This window comes from Ceratotherium simum, chromosome 25 (assembly GCF_057802395.1).
Source record: "Ceratotherium simum simum isolate JZ-2026a chromosome 25, ASM5780239v1, whole genome shotgun sequence".
Lineage (NCBI taxonomy): Eukaryota > Metazoa > Chordata > Mammalia > Perissodactyla > Rhinocerotidae > Ceratotherium > Ceratotherium simum.
Window position 1 is genome coordinate 38,148,119 of NC_141924.1, and position 22,961 is coordinate 38,171,079.

The 22,961-nt window shown below is 37.7% G+C and overlaps 1 protein-coding gene across 2 annotated transcripts in view; it reads right to left on the reverse strand.

The window, feature by feature from the left end:
• Window positions 1-22,961, reverse strand: part of METTL25 (methyltransferase like 25) — a 104,319-nt gene that overhangs the window by 80,611 nt on the left and 747 nt on the right. For both annotated transcript variants that reach the window (XR_015556399.1, XM_004417917.3), the window contains exons 2-3: window positions 2,437-2,601; window positions 1,843-1,949 (exon numbers count right to left, since the gene is read on the reverse strand). Coding sequence is in view for 1 of the 2 variants with exons in the window: in XM_004417917.3 (XP_004417974.2) it covers window positions 1,843-1,949; window positions 2,437-2,601 (272 nt within the window). In the remaining variant the exon portion in view is untranslated. The remainder of the gene's footprint in view (window positions 1-1,842; window positions 1,950-2,436; window positions 2,602-22,961) is intronic.

The window sequence follows — 22,961 nt, forward strand, 5'->3', positions numbered from 1 at the left end:
AGGTTATTTCAAAAATTTTTTCTCTGCACTTTAGAAATAAATTTGCTTTATTAATTTAAAGTGGTTTATTATTATGTAATATTTCATATAAATAAAAGAATAATGTAGTCAAAATATAAAGTTATGAAGCACAACAATAAATACCCCTTATTTTAGTCTGGGTTACCACAGAGCAAATTCTACAACAAAGATTTAAGTATAAGTGATTTATTTGGGAGGTGAAAAGAACACTGGTAGGAAAGTAGAGAAGAGTAAAAGAGAAAGGAAGGCAGCCCAATAAAAGGTGTGTTATTAAGCAAGATACCACTTCAGGGCAATTGGGTTTAACCACACTGGGAAACTCTGAGAGTTAGTGTAGAACACACACCTCAGAATGATCCCACTTGAAAGGTCAGGGAGTTGACGGATTTGTGTACCTACTAGTATCAATCATTGATTCAAGGCTGCTCACAGGAAGGAACTAATTCCCAGAACTTGGATGCGGGCAGCGCCTTGCTTCAGCAACCAGAGAAAACCCACAGGGAAAGAACTGCAGATATGCTAGGTAGAAAGCAGGCTGGCACACCATGGAATGGTAAGGCCCGAGAGTATCTGGGTTAGCAACCCAACAGCATCTGCTATACCCATGAACTCACCAGCCATCCTCAGAACTAGAATATTAGTATTTCCACTGCATATAACTATGTTTTCCTTCCATATCCCATCTCCCTACCAGAAGTAAAAACCATTCTCAAATTATTGTTTATGATTCCCTTGCTTCTTTAATAGTTTTTTGCACACATTTTTTGCATTAAGAATATACCGTTATTTTGCTTAAGAGCCTTTAAAAAATGGTACCGTAAAATATACAGTCTTCTGTAAATTGCTTATCTTTCCTATTCAATTTTATGTTTCTAAGATTCATCCACGTGATATGTAGGGCAGTAGTTTGCCAAGTTTTCCTGTGTATGTGCCGCTTCTATTCCAGGTGAGTATCACTGCCATGGTGAGCCTGTTACTGATGCTGAGAGGTACCGTTTAGGTCTGGTACAGTGGAGAAAAGGTTGAAACTATTGTCTTAGCTCTTGCCTCTAGCCCCTACCCAAGAGATCCATGTTGCCACAAGTGGCTCTGCATGCCTAGCCCAAGCTGTGATAGTTTTCTAATCATCCTCAAACTCTCCACAAGTCTGGAAGAATCCATGGAAAAGGTCCTAATACCTAATAAAAATTGAAGGAGGGAAAATCCCCCTTTACCCCCAAAGATGTTCTTGTAGGGATAAGAAAAATAACTTACTATTTTTATAAGCCAGGGATAAGAAAAATAACCTTATTTTTATAGGCCAATGTAGGCAATCTTTGATTTTATTTTAACATCTGTTTTCAGACATCACTACCTTTCACAAAAGCTATTTTTCACAACAGTAATGCATTGTGATTCTGACACTACATAAGAATCCAAGTTCTAAAACACAGTTTCTTGGTGTTACTATAATGAAGCAGGTGCCCCACACCACAGCTTTGTAACCCAGGTCCTGAGAACATCTAGCAGCAAACAATTTTGCAGAATGTCATCTTCATAATGCTGCCTCAAGTTGGAGTTTCAACAAATCATAGAATTCCCCTTAACTTCTATCCACTCTGAAAAGAGTAAAATGTGTAGCAAAACGTTTATTAATAGTTGCATCATATTTTTAGTATAAATTTGTTATAATTACAAGATAGTGGGAAATTTAAAAGAGCTGACATATCTAACGTCAACTATTATTTAATGACATTTTAAAGGCTAGATAGTGACAGTGAAAAGGAAATTTGAATGATACAAAAAAATGGCAATAATTTTAACATCTGGAAATGTTCTTACCTGTTTTATTCCACAGTGATCAGCAACACTGCTGATCAGCTCTGACATTGCCTCTACTTCATGAGATTTTTTCAAATTCATAAACGCATCTGGCTTCACATTTTCACCTCAACGACAATAAAGCAAAATTAAAGCACTGCTATTAAAGAAACAAAATTTAACAAGAATCATCAGTTGATGTTTATGTTTTCTGTAATTAAATATGAAAATAATATAAAGATCCTATTGTGGTGTCTGTATGATAGATCTCTATTAGTTTAGCTGCTATGAATTAAATATGAACTAATAAAATAAATAAGAAAACCCATAGAACATTATTAAAAATATTCCTCGACCTATAAAACAATTAACTATAAGGAAAAGATTGTTAACTGAACTAAAACGTAGGAAAAAAAATGTGATCTATAACAAAGTTGTTCTGTTTAATATGGTGCATGAGAAAACCTCAGCATTTGGCACAAGCCAATCTACCAGGGCTCATGATACAATGTCTAACAATAAATTAAGAACATGTTGGAAAGATATACATATATGAACAATGTATTGCTTCTAAGTGCCTAAAAAACATACACACACATACACAAATAAACCTACCAGTTCTCTGTTTTTGATTTCCTTGAAGTGCTACAAGTAACTGTTCAAAAGGCGTACATAGTCCCAAGTTTTGTATAGAATAATATTTCGCAGCCAGAGCAAAGGCTTCCACACTCACTAGCTTCTGAGAAGTTTCACAAAATATTTTGGAAAAATCAGTAATACCTAAAAAAATCAGGACAAAAAAGAGAAATGTTAGCAATAATTAAATAATTGATAGCTAATTTGTGTGAGATTAAATAAACAATAAACAAACACTGGATCTTTACAACAAATTACAATATTTTCATTTTGGTGTGAATTTTGACAATCTCTCTACTGGTTCCATTATATTTTTTATTTAAGCTATTAGCTATTCATAGCACCTAGTTTTCTCTTAATACAGTATACAATTATATATTTAAACTCCAAAGTAAAATTTGGCCTTTTTTGTTGTTGTTGTTCTAAGAGCCAAGAAAAAGAAAGAAGTTTAAAATCCTGCTAAACTGTACTGGAGTCATTAAATTTATGAATGGTCCTGGCTGACCTACAACCGTGAACGTAAAGGAGGTTAGCCCATGCAACCCCATTCCTCCCTGTCGACACTGCATGTGGAACAACGGCAACAGCCCAGTGGTGTCAACATTACTGTCCAACACTTCTGGCATCATTGGGACCATGTAGAATTGTGTGTGTGTGTCGGGGGGTTTGTATATGTTCAATGCACTGAACTCAATATGAGTTCTAAGACGAATCAGGTGACGATCAGGTGAGAACAGTTTATTTTCTTCCCATGGTTAGTTTTAAACAAGACATCCCATAAGTTTAGGGGAGAAACTATCACCAGTTTCCAAATGCTCACTCCTTTATAAGAGTATGGTAAACTGTCGTACCGTTTGCCAACAGCCAGTGCCCCTCTCTGCGTGAAGATCACACACCCTGTTGAACTCAGGCATGGCTAGATCTCGCCAAGATGAACTACGCCATTTTCAGGCAGAAGTTTTAGGAGTATCAGAAGATTCACTAAACTTTTCTCTTTTCCCAGAACTGTAATCGTTGAAGCATGTGTCAGGATGAAACCTGCCTCAGGGTGAGTCCCCAGGTGACTATGACAAAGACATCACTGCTGTAAAACCACAATGGACATGCAGCATATATGGAAAGTAAACTTCTTTGCTTTTAGTCACTGAGTTTTTAGGCTTTTGACTGCAGCATAACCTTCCCTATTCCAATGGATACCCATAGGCACACTGACAGACTGGCTTTTTATTTGTTCAATCTCATTTTTCTAAGGCCATTTTTAATGCATGTTAACTTATTTACGAAGATTAAAAAAAGGCACTCCAATTTGTCTGTAGTGGTTCAAAGAAACTCTTTAGATGGAGCAATCCAATTGAGTCCCTTCACTGAAAATTATTTTTAGTAATCCAAAAAAACCACACATACAGTAGTTAAATGAAGTATTTAAAATGTTCGCCTTACAAAAGCATGGTGCAATGCAGGGAACAACTTTGGTTATACCAGAAAACCCACACCATATGCTAGGAACTCTATTCTAGCAGAGCTGATCCTCCACAGTTACTTATGAAATTTAAAAGTCCACTTAAACACAAAGAATAATGATTCTCCCTGGCAAAAATTAAAAGCAAGAAAATTGATGAAGGCTTGCAGAATTCTAAATAAAAGCTACATGTTTACTTAAGAGCTAATATCTATTAAGTTAGTGGTGGTAATGTTTACCAAATTAATTATTAAGAATAAAATCAGCAGAGCTGTGTAACTTCCATTTCTGGATCAACTAAATAGAAATTTAAACTACAAAATTACTATAGTAAATTTATTTAAGATATATATTGTGGATTATATAAAGTTCTTTGGACATTTTACAAACTGAATTTACTAACGCAGCCAAAAGTAATAAAATCCACGTCAAAATATTTAGGCATGATACAGAGGGGAAAACACAGTCAACTATTACGTGAGACTCTCAGGTTTAAGGGCAGTCTCAACATCCCCAAGTTCCAGGGCAGCAATTTCTTCGAGTGTGATAGAATAAGAGTACTAAATCTCAAAGTGCAGAGGGACTATTATAGTAGTCAGTTATTGGACAATGCTGCCAACAGAAAGAAATGTGATGTTTCTGTTGGAAAAGTAAAGGTTCAATCAAAGCAATTTAACTATCCTACTGAAAATACTTGAAAAAATTCCAATCCAAGCTGAATTAAATGTTGTTAATTTGATTTTAATTTAGGCCTCCCAGTAATTTCAGAAATTTGGAGAGCTAAATTACAAAGATATTATCTTTTTAACAATGCTTACTTTTATAAGAAGGATAGTATTCTGATTCAGTCCAACAGTTTATGTCATTTAGAGCTACATCCGTTTATTCAGATAGCCTAGAACTCCGTGAAAAAATCTTTTGGAATTATGGGAATACACCTTCTGCCCTTTCTTTGTTTTTAAGTGATCCAGCCTGTAACTTCCATTACTTGTGATTTATAGAGATTCAGAGAGAGAGAGAGGTGTCAGTGATCTTGTCTTTACTTCCATCCCTGAAACAGGATGTGAGAAAAGTTATGTGGCAATGGTATGGTGTATGGAGTCCTCATAGTGCTTCCCTAGGTACGTAGAACAGTTTGGGTTTGGCAACTAGCAAAACAGAAACCACGGGATTACTCAACTTATATTTGGTTAATTCTTAATTAGTTAGATTTTTTACACAGTGACAGCTTTGTTTTTAAATTTGTTGCCCATTGCACCTGCATATTATGTGGCTTGATTGTTTTGCCAATATCTCCCTCTACTGGAAGGAGCTGCTCTGCTGTATTATACGCTTTGTCTTTATTTAGTCTTGTTTTTTGTACACCCTATATCAATAATCCAGAGGCGTCTTATAAGATAGGTTAATTGAGCATGAGGGAGCGAGGGGGGGCGACGAGGCAGGGTAGAAGTTTTTTTCTATAAATATGAGATCAGGATATCTCTAAGTATCTTTTTCTTTTTTTAATAGCAGAGGTCATTGAACAGGGAAAGATAGAAAAGTTATATATACACATGTTGGATTATAAAAATCTCAAAGTAGAGAAATGAATAATACTGTTTCAAAACTAAAAATAAAATAGAAACAATCAATGAATATATATTTACATTTACTAAGTAAAAATACAATTTTCAAAACTAAATGTCTTTATTTTACTTGAATGTTACCTAGCAGGAAGAGAGAGTACTGTTAGGACTTCACAATAACTCTTCACCATTATTGCTAGCATGTATTGCACATATCCTATGTGCCAGGCACCACGCTGAACAGTTTTCATTTAATGGAATAGCCTTAAAAGCTAGTTATACAGTGCCTTTATCCCCATTTACAGAGGAAAAAACCAAGACTTAGGCTGCAATTTAGTCAGGTTCGCACAGACACCAAGTGACAAGGCATGTGAACCAAGGCAGTGTTCAGACTTTGCTCTTAATTCCCACATTCGATTAGCATACCACAGCAATAAGTTCAGCGGACAACAAATGAAATCAGGCAAGACAGGCGCTAGGCAGATCTGACTGTCAGGATCAGGTCTAGCAAGGGGGCCGGCCCCGCGGCATAGCGGTTAAGTGCGCGCACTCCGCTACTGGTGGCCCAGGTTCGGATCCCGGGCGCACACCGACGCACCACTTCTCCGGCCATGCTGAGGCTGCGTCCCACATACAGCAACTAGAAGGATGTGCAACTATGACATACAACTATCTACTGCGGCTCTGGGGGAAAAAAACGGAGGAGGATTGGCAATAGATGTTAACTCAGAGCCCGTCTTCCTCAGCAAAAAGAGGGGATTAGCATGGATGTTAGCTCAGGGCTGATCTTCCTCACAAAAAAAAAAAAAAAAAGAATGCCCTCTGGCAGAGATCAATATAGCTAACATCTTAAGCTAGTTCATACTCACTTTATCTTCTTCTTTTTTTTTTTTTTTAAATAAAGCTCTTATGCCATTCAAGTACGTCTTTTTTTTTTTTTTATAATTTTATTTATTTATTTATTTATTTATTTTTCCCCCCAAAGCCCCAGTAGATAGTTGTATGTCATAGCTGCACATCCTTCCGGCTGCTGTATGTGGGACGCAGCCTCAGCATGGCCGGAGAAGCAGCACATCGGCATGCGCCCAGGATCCGAACCCAGGCCGCCAGCAGCGGAGCGCGAGCACTTAACCGCTAAGCCACGGGGCCGGCCCAATACTCACTTTATCTTCTTAATTCTTTCATTTTCTTCATTCCCCTCAACACCTCCCTCTCTAAGTGAAGTGATCTTAACGTTTCAAGGAATTAAAATAGTAATTTCTACATATAAAACAATTGATAAGTCTCTGAAAAAGAAATAAAAGTTTTTATGCTAAGGTTTTGCTGTGGTATCTATTTCTAGAAACAAAGCAACCGTACTGCTTCATGCTTCATGCCCAGTCATAAAGCAACAATACCTTGCATATAATAGGCACTCAGATTGTAGGGAATGAATGGATGAATGGATGAATTAATGAATGAAAGCAATTCCTCAATACACTTGCTATTGGAGCACCACCAGCTACATTGGGAGAAACAAATCTGAAGATTCTGTGGTGGTAGTGACCACTGAGGTCACTGGGAGGACTTCACTAGCACTGCTGAGCCTGTTAGAGCAGCATAATACCTCATCTCAGCCCTAATGCTGAGAATCACAAGGTGAGACAGGAGAGATTTAGAATATTTAGAATGCGCCATAAGATAAAATACAATTATGTGCTAAATTTGGGGGTTGAACTGTGCTGCAGAGGTTAGGGTACAGGTCATTACTGCTATTATCACACAGCCTAGAACTGTCCCACAGCCCAGAATTTCAAGAGGAGATCAACAGTGCCCCCTTAATAACAATCTTCACAAAGACATAGAAATGTTTTGTATTCACTTCTACATGAATATCCTACAGATTTCTCTAATACAAAGGTTCAAAACTGAATTGAACGTTCTCCCACTCGCCAAGCCTTTCCTTTCTCCTATATCCCATCTTAATAGTGTCATCACTCACCCAGTACTGAAGTTTAAAGTCTTTACATTATCTTAAATGCTCCGTGTGCCCTCAATCCACACATCCAGCCACCTATCAATCCTAATATAAAAATGTCTTTCATTTGGGAACCCCCTCCACCCACTATGGCTGCTGTGGTTCAAACTCCACCACTCTCCCCAGTGCTACTGCAATAGCTTCATAGGTGATTTTCTCCTCATTGATAAAACTCCCATAGCACAATGCTCAATAAGTGTTGGCTGAGTTGAATTGAACACGTTTTCTAAAATGGAAATTTACTTATACTCAATGCAAATTTAATTACGAATTTTAAGGCTTTGGCTTCGACAACAGTTGACTTCGGGCATCAATCCTTCATACTTGTTTAGCAGACTTCAACCAAAATTTAACGTCTGTCTTGCTGAACTACGAATGTTATAGATGGAATGTGTTAGATTTTATGAAGGTTTGAATATATCCACAATCCTAGCATCTATATGAAGAAGAAAATAGACTATATACTGTTGCTTCTTAAAATAAATCAATTTATATCACCCAATTACGTGTTACGAAACTTTTTGCCTAAGCTATTTTAGGGTAATTTATGGTTGCATATGAAATGAAAAAATATGTCAATTCAACCATGCTCTTAGAAAGAATGAGATAAAATTAGCAAGAACATGCATGTCCTTATTACGCCAATATTAACATCATACTGAATGTGTCAAGTACATGTAGCCAGTTCAAAAGCATTTTCACATTTAACAAAGTTTTTCATAAAAATGAAATTAAATATAAAAATAGGAAAATCTAACTACAATATTTTAACTCTAACAGACCCTTTTCATAATTTAATTTGAAGGAAAATATAAATATCATACAAAGAAACAGCAATTTAGAAATTGATTTGGTAAATAAAAATAAACTTGATAAAAAAATAAACAACTCAGAGGTGCCTACTATGTGCAAGATAATAACCTGAGAAAGTACAGGAGAGAAATTTAGTACTAATGATATTTCTTACTGAATTTGATGTGATGTTTGGTAGATAGGTTATAATCTTGACTATGCCTTGAAGACCTGATGTAGAGTTTCTAGTATACTTTACTATAATGTTTTAATTTCCTATTATCAAAAGTATATTTTCAGAAAATACCCAAACCCGAGAGAGAGCAGATTACTAGAAATTCAACAACTTCAAACTCCATTTAAAATTAGAAGCATTTAAGAAAAAATTAAAGAAATATTTGTAAATATTTTCTGAAAAATAAATTTAAATTTAATAAATCAAACATAATTTTGTTAGCAAAATACAAAATAAATTCCAGATTGTAAAACTTTAAAAATTGATGTTATAATTGTAAAAGCTACTTTTAAGAATGAACCTGTTTCAGTGCAATAAGTGCTTTGAAATCAATCTCTGTGCTTCTCGTGGTCCTACCACAGACACCCCATTTCCCACTTCAATTGTCATTTTGAATACCACAGTAGGCTCCTCAGCCCCACAGTGCCTCAACAATGTCATTATCTTAGTAACTAACACTGCCATTGATCTCTTACCCAGCAGACCGATATTTCTTTTCTATACATTGACCTGGGCCTCGACTTCCAGGCTTTCAAGAATAAAGAAACTTTTCAGTTTGTTTACTACTGAGGCAGGACATGTAAAGGCCCTTTGTCCCAGGTAAAATGTAATTGTAAGTATAATTAAGTTACTAATAAGGGATTCTGAAAGAGTAAAATTAAGACACACCTCTCTCTTAAACTTGCACTTTTTTTCCATTAGACATTTCATTAACTTGAGCTTAATTTCATTTGCTATTCTTATTCTAAACTCCATTACTTATATTTCAACATTAATACAAAATAGATGTGTGTCTATTCTACTATCTCCTAACTGAAATCAATTATACTCATTTGTCAAGTAAAAGGAACGTGCAAAAGGAATTTGCATTAAATACACTTTCCTCTATCTAGTTCCTACCGCACCTCCAGCAGATCTTGTTCTTTACTTGCTTAGTTTTTGTAATGATGTGTATAATTCACAAAATTCAGATCAATGTTTTTCTTTAGGGGCTATTATTCATAGTGGCTGCTATACAGAGAATAAACAAACAAAATGCCAACCTAAACTTTAAGTTTAAATTCACCATTTTGACTTCAATGATCAAGTAGGAGGGAAGAATTTAAGCTTCAGTAACTGTCATTGGAGTTGCCTCGAGATACTGGTCTGATAATCTATGGCTGAATATGATATGCAGATTCCCCTCACAAGAGGAGGAACTGTTTCCAGCACTTGATAAAGATTAGTTAAATGACTGAATAAAAATATATAAATAGGGGCTGGACCGGTGGCGTAGTCATTAAGTTCGTGTGCTCTGCTTCGGCGGCCTGGGGTTCGCAGGCTCAGATCCCAGGTGCTGACCTATGCACTGCTTATCAAGTCACGCAGTGGCAGATGTCCCACATATAAAGTAGAGGAAGATGGTTAGCCCAGGGCCAATCTTCCTCAGCAAAAAAGAGGACGATTGGCAGTAGATGTTAGCTCAGGGCTAGTCTTCCTCACCAAAAAAGAATATATATACATATATATATAAATATATCATAATAAGGCACAAAATGCTAGTAGAAAAAAATGAAGAATGGGCACAAGTGCTGATCTATATCAAGATGAATTTAAAGAGCTTCGTAATACTAACAATGCTTTCAACTAGTGGTTCTTATCCTCAGGTCTAAGAGCTCAAGAAGCCTGTGAATCACTTAAAGGTGTATGTAAAGTTCTGTGTCTATTTATGAGCATATATGCCTTTTTTTGAGGAAGAGGTTCTAAAGCATTCATTTCATTCAGCCTTTTAATGGAATCTGTGGCCTACGAGATTAAGAATCACTATCTTTTACTGTTTTCTTACCTTTCATCTTGCCCAATGTTAATATTATAACAAACCATTCAACCAAGTATTTTTCCTCTGGCTTCTAGAGATCATTTTAAATGTTCACAACAGAAAAACTAAGTAGTGACTGCCAAAACAACTTAGGATTATTCTTTTTTTCACTTGTAGAGAGATATTAATTCTTAATATAAATTTCATATTTCTAAAGTTAATCCAACTTTGAAAAGATAAGCCTTTCCTCTCCAGTATTTTTATTATTAAACAGACCCTCTCTTAGTGTTGATGGTTTAAGTTATTAGGATGAGATTTTAGATAACGTTCATCTAACAAAAGAATATAAATAAATTTAAGGTACCAAAACATACAGGTCAGTCTGTTCCCTTTGACAAAATATATGTTAATAATAGTAGATGGTTTCAATAAATTTGCATGATCTAAGTTTAAATCTCTAATGAAAAAGGCAAGATTGTTGCTTGTTTGCATAATTTGAGATATCCTAAGTGACACATACAACCACCTGATCCAGGGGAACAATGAACCACACAAGATAGTTTCTTTTTTGACTAAAAAAATAAATTGAAAAGAAATGCATATACTAGATGAACAGGGGGGAAAAAAAGGAAGATTGAAAATAATAAATAGAAATAGAAATAAATTACACTGTTAAAGTTTCTGAGATTAAAAATGACCCTCCTCCTCTAAAAGAGAATTATTTCAAGATAATTTAATAATAGAATTATACTTCCAAATCTGTTTTTGATAGGAAATATTATAAAATGTTAAGCAGTAATAAGGTTTATAAATGTAGATGTTGCACACAAAAGGACAGATTCACCATATTTAGATAACGCCTTCATAATCAACAGATGCAAAGAGCAGTCAATTAAGAATAATAATCTTTGAGAAATAACTGTTGACAAAGATAGAGCCATCTGTGGTGAAATTCTAAATAAACTGTAAAAATATTGTCACTTTTTAAATAAAAAATAGTTGTCACAGCAGATTTGTTCAGTTCTCACTAAAATGGCACAAAAATTCTTAAGAAACACATAGAGAAGAATAAAACAATAAATGAGGAACAGCTTGACAGGCTAGGAGGGAAAATTAGAATTTTACTGTGGAGTATTATAAAAACGTGTGCAAACAACACAACCACCAAAATACATACAGCTGGACATTTTAAATTTCAAATATGAAGAAAGACGAAAAAATTATTTGGAAAATGAAATGAACTAGTTTTGAATAAAAGCATTGTCACACAGCTGAAAATTAAATAATAAAAAAATATAAAGATTGAAAAGCATTTTCTTGGGCAATGCTCAGAACATAGGATTTTCATATATCACTTAATCTAGAAAGAGCATAATAATTTAATTCTCAGACCACATCAAATGGAAAGAAACTAGAATAAAATTCTGCTTAGAAAGGAATACTCCATTCATCTTCCCATTTTGTTTTGTACTGCAATTACTGATGTCTTTTATCTCCCTTAATGGAATGTGATTTTTTAAAGGCAGAGATTATGCCTAGTTCACCGCTGTATTCACCCACAACACCTAGCACAATGTTATACTAAGAAAATGCTAAGTAATTTTTGCAAAAATAAATTAGGACATAAAAATAATCAGGCACCCAGAGGCTGTAAGGCTTAAAGACTACTGACCTATTCTTCACTCTGTTAATGATCATAGCAACTTTTGAAGAATACTGAACTTGTAGAGGTCACAGAAGAGATGCTTAAGGATTACCTATCCCTTCCTCTCAGATATCAGTAGGGTTAAATTCATTTCAATCACTTCTGGTCCTTATAGGCCAGAGCATAATAATTTACACTACTCAAATAAAACATGTGAAATAATTCTAAAAACTTAAGGCTGTAGGTAAACGGTTAGGGGGAATGAATGTGAATCCTTAACTATCTGGGTGACCTCAAACACAATGTATCTAAAACTGAATGCATTATTTCCCCAAACAGCTCCCTCTCTTGATTTTGCTAATTTTGCTAATGGTACCATTCATTATTATTCTTCAATCAAAATCTTGGAATTAACTTTGATTCCTCCATTTCTCTAAACCCTATATAAATATCAGTAACCAAGAAATACCAATTTGCTCTGTACAAATTCTTTTAAAACTCACTTCCTTTGCATTTCCATTGCCACCACCTTTCCCCAGGCACATTGTTCATCTCTAGACTACCAGAAAGGGATCCTAACCAGTGTCCCATGGAAGGACAATTCCAAACAGTTTAACACACCAGTCTCCGGAAATTGGCCACAGTATTTTTTTCTGACTTTATTTTTGGCTATTTAAAAATTTATGAATACTTAGCTCGATGTTCCTCACTGTCCCCAAATATGTTTTACAGTTTTCCATCTTCATCCGTTTGCTTACACTGCTCTACCTGCCTGGAATGCCCATATATTCTATACTTAGTCATATCAAACTCAACAAACACACAAGGAGAGCCTACTATGTGGGACTCACTATATGCTAGACACCAGAACTCACACACCAGGAGAGTCAAAGGAAACAAATCATTACAGCACAACACGCTAAGTGATCTAATAAAGGTAGGAATGAAATAATACACAAATGACCAGTTTTGTTATTAATTTAGTTTAGTTTGACCTGGGCTTTGAAAGAAGATGAGAAATAAATGCATGTTTACTAAATAGTTGGGATGGGAGAGTTCCAGGTAAAGAGGATTGCATGAACAAAATTAAGGAGGGAAAATATCCATGGCACATTAAGAGAACAAGGCAGCCGAAGTATAAGGTATACGGGTAGAGAGAGAAAGGTAAGAGAAGTGTTAATAATATTATATCACTCCCTCATACTCCCTCCCTTCAACTTTGGTTGAAGACTTACCTTAAAAATTGAGTACTGACATCAAATTATTTCAGCCATCTTCTGACCTTGAGCAGAGTCAGATCATGTAGAAAGTTCAATCATTTATTAACCTGGCTGACCCAGTAATGACTGGTCATAGGCTTTTTCATCTCAAGATTCAGGTTGACCCAGGCCCTTAACATGATCATGGGTTTAACAGCAGGGACTGATAAGGTCTGGAGAGATAAAAACTTCAAATCATTCCATTTCCATTGGATTTAAGAACTAGAAGCAACCCTAGATATCTTTTAGCCAAGTGATTCATAACTATTTTTGGTTCTCAGTCTCCTTTGAGAAGGTGAAACAAGCTCCTGAATTCAATTTCATGGGCACAAGGAGACTGGCTGAAGCCCACAAATCAAGAGCCGTGACCCCAGCACTTTTGCGGGCCAAGCGGATTATTTCAGACTGTGAAGCTAACTAGGGGAAGAGGATACACTCTCAAAAAGGGAGCTATTTGACACACAGAAATATGCAACAAAATGGCCAGATCTTCTGATTTTTTCCAAGAGAAACCACAATTCCAGATTTATGTGTTTGTGTGTATATGTTAAATCTGTCAATTTTGAATTGTTCACTAAAAAAAAGTAAGCACTTATCGGTCATGCAAGACATGTTGATAAGCCACATGTGACTGGGGGCGGCTATTTTCCCACCTCAGTTATTGATGAATACCCTAGGCAGTTACTTCTTAGATGAGGAAACTGAGGCCTACAGTTAAACGTCCTGTGCAAAATACACAGCTAGTCAGAGTTAGAGACAGATTAGAACCAGGTCTTCTGACTCTGGGCCTAGTTTGTCTCTATTTGAGGGAAGCAGAATATAGAGAAGATGACTAATATTTATTAAATGCCTATTCACTTATGTGCTAGGTTTTAATATAATCTCATTTTCTTTTACACAGCCCTTTTAGGCAAGAATTATGATTCCCATTTTTCTAGTGAGGAAACTGATGCTCAAAAGCTAAACTAACTTTCACAAGATTATACAGCACTACATGGTCAGAGCCAGGATTCAAACGATACATGATGACCACAAAACCCATATTCTTTCCATGTTGTCTCCTACTTGCTTACATTAATAGCTGAGGTTCCAGCTGGAGAGGAGACAGTAGATAAGGCCAGAAGGTGAAGAACTTTATTTTGTAGGAAATGGAGACCTACTGGTGGCTTTTGAGCAGAGGAATGACAAGACCCGAACTACGATTCTGGAAGATAACTGGAGAGCAGTTTGAATGGAGAAGCAATTGAAACAGAGAGTCTGAAGAAAAGAACCACTCAAGGTCATTGCTAAAATTCTGTTGCAAGATTAAAAAAGGAGGCGACTGAACTATTTACTAGGCGAATGGGAAGTGGCAGAGGCAAGAGAAATGGAGGAGTTGGCAGATTATGAGCCTGAGTAACAGGAAGAATGTTAATGCCATTTATAGAGGAGCTCTTGAACCACTGAAGTCATGATGTTAAAAAACAAAAATAAACGTAGATCCTAGTAGTCGTGAAGCCATCTAGGCAAGTAGTTTTTTTTTTTTTGTAAACCAGGAAAAGAATCTAAATATGATAAATCATAAAGATAGGTTACCATAACTGCACGCTTCCACTGAAAGGTTAATGATTTGATATAATTTAAACAAACAACAACATAAAATGAATATCTAAATAAATAAAAGGCACTCAAATTTATTCTGATCAGCTAAAAATAAGGATAATTTAAGTAGAATGAGGGGAAAAAATGCCATAGATGAGACAAATATTTATGAACTTTGTTTTCTAAACTTCTTAATAATTGAAAGATAAGAGGGATGGGGAATCACAAGTGCGGAGGGGGATACCATTAAAAATTAGAATATAAATTCAAGTTCTAAATGGTCTCATCTAAAACGAACTATCTCAAAGCACTTTCTATATATCAATTAAACAAAGTATGATGATAAATTATCCTGGGCTCCCAGATTTGTTTGCAGTGTTGCTCTCCCTTACTTATGATTACAGTAGCAACCCAAGAATAGGGCCGACAATTGCCACTCTCTTGTTGTGGTGTAATATTGTTTCCACACTTGTAGTCTCCTAAAAAGACCCAGAAAAACTGAAAAACAGAAAATAGAGTTCAGGAAAATACATAAAGAGAGTGAAGGAATAAAAAAAATACAACAGAGTAAAACAGATGACTAATTATTTCCCTGTTGTTCTCACTTTCTATTTCCAACACACTTTCTGGCTTCACGTGTTTTGAATTAAATGTGAGCATAATTTCAATGCACTACAATCACCACCATCACCACCAACAACAAAAACCACCTGGGATGGCCAAGAGGAAATTTAATCTATTAAAATGAAATAAAAATAATTTAAGAGAAAGCTCAACAAAATGATAATCTATCATAGGCAGACCCTTTTCTGTGTTGTTCGATTAAAATCACAGTAAATTAATTATGCAGATGCTCACCAAAAAGAACCAATTCTAAAACATTTACTCAGCATCCAATCCTGGTAAGGATCATTTGAGTGACAATAACGAGAAACAGGAGAAGCAGCATATGGTCTCGAGAAGCTGAAAGAATAGTGTCAAGAGAGACCCTGGAGGCTCAGGCAGAGTCTCAGAGCAGCCCTGGGCTTTGGCAGAGTCACCGAGGACAGCTCTGCAGGCACAGAAACTGCATTTCCTGAAAGTTGAATAGGTTTTTCACAATGCTTCCAAACAACGTTACAAGAAATTGACTTTGAAATAAAAATTTGTCAATTTACATTCAGAAATATATTTATAATGATAACCCATATCGTTCATTTGCTAGGACATACAATCTCAATCAAGCTGGGTAGCTGGTTGAGCTGCCTCTGTAGTCTAGATCTATTTCTGCTACATTAAATATTTTGGCTGTCCTAACTCAGAATATCATTTCCCTCTTGCTTTTTGGAAGAATTTTCTAGACTTTATAAAGACCAGTTAACTTCTGAGGACCAAGAGATGATTCACTTGAGAATGTTCCAGATATATATATGCAATCATTACTTCCTAAGGACACAGCCTGGTTCCCTTGAAGGGGGCATAACAAAATCTAATCTCTGAGACGAGATACAGGACACACGTTTGCCCTATCAGCAAAGCATTAAGAGGCTATCTCTAGTGGCTTTTTTCTGCAGATGGATAATCTCACCTATATACGTAATGACTTTTAGAAATTTTAACCTGAAGTGACGCCCTATCTTGATTTTATCTTCAAATTCACAGCGTTTCTTACTGCAATCTGCAACGTACTGAATGAAGTACTACATTTTCGCATAGGGAAAGAATAGTTACTGATTTCTATCTCCTCAAATTAAGTTACGACCTATTAGTTGGGTCAAATCATACGTAAACAAAGATCATAAACATAACACAGACAGAGATCACACCAGAAATAACAGATGTCTAGTTCAGTACCACATTTCAAGGGGTATGGTCAATAACACTCTTCATAGATCTACACTTCCTTCCTTTAAGAATCATTTACTTTCTCATCTATATGCCAGAAACTGTTCAAGGTGCTGAAAATACGACAATAAAAAAGGCAAACAATGCTCCTTTGTTTTTATAGACTTACAATCTAGACAGATACAGACAAGCCAATGGACAATGACAACAGCATGACATTTGGTGACATGGCAGAGAATAGAGGTTGTTAGAGGGACACATACATTTCCAGAAGTTCCTGACAATTTATTTCTTCCAAAGAAAGGCCTAATTACACCATCACCACCACAATCATCATCACCACAACCATAATCATGATTTATCAGCCATGATTTACTAAACTCACGCTACATTTCCAGTTCTATGTTAGGTGCTATATTACATCATCTTTAATCTTTACCACACCTCTGCAAGATAGGTCAAATTATATTTCTGAAAAAGGAAAAAAAACAACAACAATATCAGCTGTGACAGACAATGTCAGCTCATAACTGGCCTGGCACCAACACACAGGCCACAGTCTTCCCTATTGAATATGAGAAGTGTCACAGTACACCAATATCTGATAAGGTCTGTGACCATGACAACTCCACAACCATATCTGAGCACAGACAAAAACAAGAGCATTGGGCAAACACAAAAACTTCCATGCACACAGCCCATGAGAAGCTCCTACGGTGAGGAACTGAGGCCTCAGGCCAACAGGCAGCACCAACCAGCCACCTATGCGAGGGAGACACCGTGGAGGCGAACCCTCCAGCCTAAACCAAACCTTCAACAACGGCAGCCCCAGCCAACATCTGGACTGTGACCTCATGAGACCCCAAACCAGATCCACTCAGTTAATCTACTCCTGAATCCTGACCCACACAAAGTGGATGAGATCATGTGGTTTTAAGTCACTTGTTCTGCAGCAATAGATAATATATAACATTAACATAAGTGTGTGTCAATGAGTCTATACCTTTCCAGTTAAAAGAATTATAAGGTAGATCACATAATTAATATTGATTAATACTATATTCTTCCTTTAATTCTTAGAGTATATTTTCTTTTAGTTCTTTGAACATACTTATAATAGCCACTTAAATCCAACATCTGAGCCCAATCAGAATCAGCTCTTGTTAATTCATCTTCTCTCCCTGGGTGACACTTTCCTGTAATTCTATGAACACACTACTTCAATCCAGCCACAGGGCTCACTTGGAATCAGTTTCCTGAGTATGGGTCGAACCTTCCTGTTGCTTTGCACATCTGGTAGTTTTGGGGTAAAGAGCAGAATTGTGAATAATTCATTGTAATGAATCTATTTTGTTTTTCTAAGGATTTTCTTGTTGTTGTTATTGTTCCACTAAGAAATTAATTTACCTGGACTCAAACTGTGAAATCTATCTCGTGCTCAGTGTACAGCAGCTGATGTCTCTGTCAGTTGCTGATTTACCAGCCTGCTCCCTGGGGGTATCCCCAAACCTGTGTAGTTTAGCAGTCAGACAAAGATTTGTGTAGATTTTATAGTCAGATTGTGGGGTTCACCCTCTCTGTGGTTACCTTTGTTTCCAAGGATCCCCAGCCTAAATTTCCACTTCTCTGCCAGCCCTGAGTTCTGCCCTTAGATACAAGAATTCAGTCAGACTTCTGATTTTTGCCACCCAAGCAGTGTGCACTGTGGGGAACACACTGTCAAAGGCGCGGCAAATCTGCAAATCTCACCACGAGCTCTGTCTTTCACAGGTTCACACCCCCCTGGTTCTGCCAGTGTTTCCGCAAGACCCTCTGGGTCTCCCACGCAGATGCAGTTTAGAGGTCATCTGGGGATTCAGGCAGAGTTTATGCTCAGATCTTAGATCTCAGCCCTTCTGTGGCTCTCCTGCTTCCAGAATGTACCCCTTAAATTTCTGTCTGCTCTGATCTCTGAATTTTGTCATCGCCACTTAGAGCTGGTAAGGATGTAGTTTTCCACTGCCAGATCTAGGGGGGCTTGGAGCACCCCCAGCAAGAAAGCCATTAACTCCCAGTTCTTACTTGATCAATAGAATCTTTCTATAGTAAACTCTTCTCACCTACCTTTGGTCATCTTCCAGAACCTTCCAGTAGTTGTTTTTAATAATCTGGCCACTGTTATCTGCTGGAGGAACTGCCTGACCTCTTCCAGCTCCCATTACCTGAAGTCTCCCTGGACTACTGGTTAGCCTCCTATCTAGTCTTCTGCTTCCATGTTTACCTTCCAATGACAGCCTCTTCTCCACCCAGAAGCCAGAGTCTCCCCTTTGAAACATAAACCACATATCACATCCCCACAAAAAATTCTTGAAGAGGCTTCCATTTCACTCAGGGTAAAAGCCAAGCCCTCTGTATGGCCTACAAGTCCTATGTGAAGTCGCCCCAGGCCACCTCTCAAGCCTTCCGTCTTACCATCTCTTCCCAGTCTCTCCTCAACCATTCTGCTGGGCTTCCAACATGCCCAGCGTGCTCCAGCTCGGGCACCTGCTCTTCACTCGGCATGAAACACTCTTCCCTCAGGTAGTTGCATGACTGGCTCCCTCACTTTCTTCAAGTCTCTGTTCAGGTTTTGTCTTGTTAGAGATGACTTCCCTGATCACCCCCGCTAAAAGAGCATTTCTCTCTACCACACCATCAGGTTCACCTCCCCTCCCCTGCTTTTCTTCATTGTATTTACCACCACCTGAAATCATTCATATACATATATACACACATACATACATATACATATATGGTTTACTATGTATCTACCCTCACTAAAACATAAGCTCCAAGTAGACAGGGATTTTGTTGTGCCCTGGCAGGTAGTCGAAAGAATGGGTTAAGTGCTGTTATTTTGGGGCATTATTCTTAACCCCTTCCATGTACTAACTCATGTAACTTTCATAGCACCCCAGCAAGTAGGTACTATACTTATCCCCATTTTACAGATGAGGAACTGAGGCAAAAAGATTTGAAGCCCAAGTTAATGAAGCTAGGAAGTGATGGAGCCAGGACTAGAACCCAGGCAGTCTGTCTGCAAAGCATTAGTCTGCTCAGGCTGCCATGACAAAATACTGCGGACTGAGTGACTTAAACAGCAATGTATTTTCTCGCAGTTCTGGAAGCTGGGAGTCCAAAATCAGGGTGCTGGCAGAGTTGGTAACTGGGGAAACCTCTACCCTTGGCTTGCAGACGGCTGCCTTCTCACTGCGCCCTCACACACTTTTCCTCTGTGTGTGTCCTCCTATGTCTCTTCCTCTTCCTATTGGGTTAGGGCTTCACCCTTATACCTCATTTAACCTTAATTACCTCCTTAAAGGTCCTATCTCCAAACACGGTCACATTGCGGGTTAGGACTTCAACGTGTGAATTTTGGGGGGACACAAATCAATCTGTAACACCCATAACTTAAGCCATGGAAATACACCTTCCTTTTTATTTTGGAGAATTAAGATTTTTTTCCCTATGAGCCAGCCCTGGTGGTCTAGTGGTTCAAGTCTGGCACTCACTTCTCCGGTGGCCCAGGTTTGCTCCCCAGTCGTGGAACCACACCACTGTCTGTCAGTTGCCATGCTGTGGCAGCAGCTCACACAGAAGAACTAGAATGACTTAAAACTAGGATATACAACTATGTACTGGGGCTTTGGGGAGGACAATAAAAAGTAGATAAAAAAAGAAAAAGATTTTTTTCTCTAGATCTTTTTAGATGAACAGCCAAGAAACTTCCAAAACTCTGACCAAGCCATAAGATCACCTGGCAAGATAAATCTACTGAAATGGCTACACTGAGGATTTTCAGAAACAACTTGGTCTCATAACGCACCAAATGAGTGTGCCAAACATCTGCTAGTGTACTTTCACACACTGTGCACTTCCTCGGTGCACCTCTGGGAACTGTGTTTATTTGTAACTCCCCACACAGAACCAGCAGAAAACCATACTTCTTGTGAGTCCCTGATGGAAATCCATCCCAGTCTCCTTGCTGCTCCATAAACACACTGTGCGTGCTCCCACCTTGGGGCCTTTGCCCCCCCTGTTCTCACTATCCGGAATGCTCTCCCTCCAGATAGCTTCATAACTCATTTTTCTCCTTACTTAGATTTTTTTCCAGAGTCATCTCCATGAAGTCTTGCTGCAACAACCTTTTGAAAATTGCAAACATACTTTCCTCTTGCACTTCCCTTATCTACTCCTCCCTTTTCTACTGGATTTTTCTCTGTGGCACTTTTTAAAAATTGTCTCTCTTCCCTCTAGAATGCAAGCAAGATGAAGGTGGGGGCTCTTGTTTCTTTATTTACTGCCATTTCCCTCGCCCCTAGAAAAGTGCCAGCACACGGTAGACACTCAGTGAATGTTCAATGAATGAACGAATAAATGAACGTCCTCGAGGTCGCAGAGCGGGTGAGGGGTAGAACTGGAATTTGAACCCTATCTGACTCAAGTCTAAACATTCAACTGCTGCGTTATACTGTGCATAGCAGCTAACAATTCTTCAATAAGATATAGCTCTGGTCAAAGCATAAAGAATGCTCTTCTCTGACACCAACAGTAGACCTCATACAGTGATGGAGAAAGTGCGCAACTTTACATAAACAAAACTTAATATTCCTTACAAACATAAATTATAAAAATTCATCCTTTTTAATACTAGAGGCAGCTGACCATTTATACAATTAAATATTTTGCATAAAAATGTTTGCAGGGTCAGAGACATTTCAAAAGCGAACAATCTAGTCTAGATTCCATTGTTGTTGGATAGGCACAAAACTGGTTGTAAGGTTTTCCCAAAAGTTGTTAGTATTTTATTCCTGGCCTAAGAGAACAAATAAGTGGTAGCATTCATTTATTTACTTGCCAAATATTTATTAATCACCTACTCTGACCAGGCACTGTTCTAGGCACTAGACACAGCAGTGAATGAGACAATTCTTATATTCTTGAAGGGGAAACCATAAACACAAAACAAAAAAATAAGGAATGTATTCATGTCATAAAACTATTGGTTTTGATAATAAATGGATTTTGTAATTCATTCCTAAATAATTCAGAGTAAACTTTTATCACAGTGGTGAAGACCTCAGACTCTAGAATCAGATGACCCAGGTCTGAATCTCCGTTACAAGCTGTGCCCCTGGCAAATTACCGCCTCAAGTCGCAATTTCACAAACTGGGGAAAACAGAACCCATCATGCAAGGCTGACATAAAGATTAAAAGAGAAAACATGCAAGCAAACACTTAGCACATTACAGGGTAAATAATAAATATCAATCCTATTATTATTATTAGGATATATAAACAATCTAATTCTTCCATTGTATGAAGACGAGGCTAAACTCACAGGAAGACTTGGCTTCGTATTTAATTGTGGTTTCTTTTCTTTTTTCGGAGGCTACCATGAGTCATCCATTCATTCATTCATTCATTCAACAAATATTCACTGAGCATTTAATAGATGCCAGCTATTTTACTAGCTACTGGGAATACATCAGTTTACAGGCCAGGCATGGTCTCTGGTCCCTTGGAATTTATGTTGCCACGTTATTATAAGTACTAGGTACCATGAAAGCAAACTGAAGAGGTGCCTAACTTTTCAACAATAAATAGTGAGCGACTTTCAAGAAACCAATATTCACCAAGATCTACTATAGGAGGCCCCTTTAGTGATGCTTTGCATTCAGGGAAAGCTCAATGAATAAAGTTCACCAGCAAGAGTAAGGTTGAGAATGCCTGGAAGGGAGGTAGGAGAAATCCCAGGAGTCTGCTGGTGTCCTCTCATCATTCTTCCAAAATACTTCCAAAATATACTCCCCTTAGTAGAATATAAGTTTCTTGAGGGCAAGAATCCCCAGAGCCTACAAAAATTCGTGGCACACAGTAGATACTTCATAGACAGTTTTCAAATGAACTAGTAAATATTCCAGGTCCTCACTACCACCATCCTGGTCCACGGTATGATCATCTATTTCCTGTACTACTGAAATGGACTTCTCAGCTTTTGCCCCACTAGACTGTTCTTCAAATACCTTTCAGATTTGTCTTTTCAGATGTTAGACTAGGTCACTATATTGACTAAATGGCTCCAAAGGTTTCCCCTCACACTTAGAATCCAATATCCTGCCAAGGTCGAGAGAGCCCTGCGCGATCCGGCCCCTCCTGCCTCCCTGACCGCACGTGCTGCGGCCCCGCACCTGGCTCTAGCCACTCAGGCTTTCTTCCTGACCCTCAGCCAGCCCCGCTCTTTGTGCCTCGCGGCCTCCGCGGTCCCCGGTCCTGAAATCCCTTCCTGTGGCTCTCAGGGCAGGCTGGC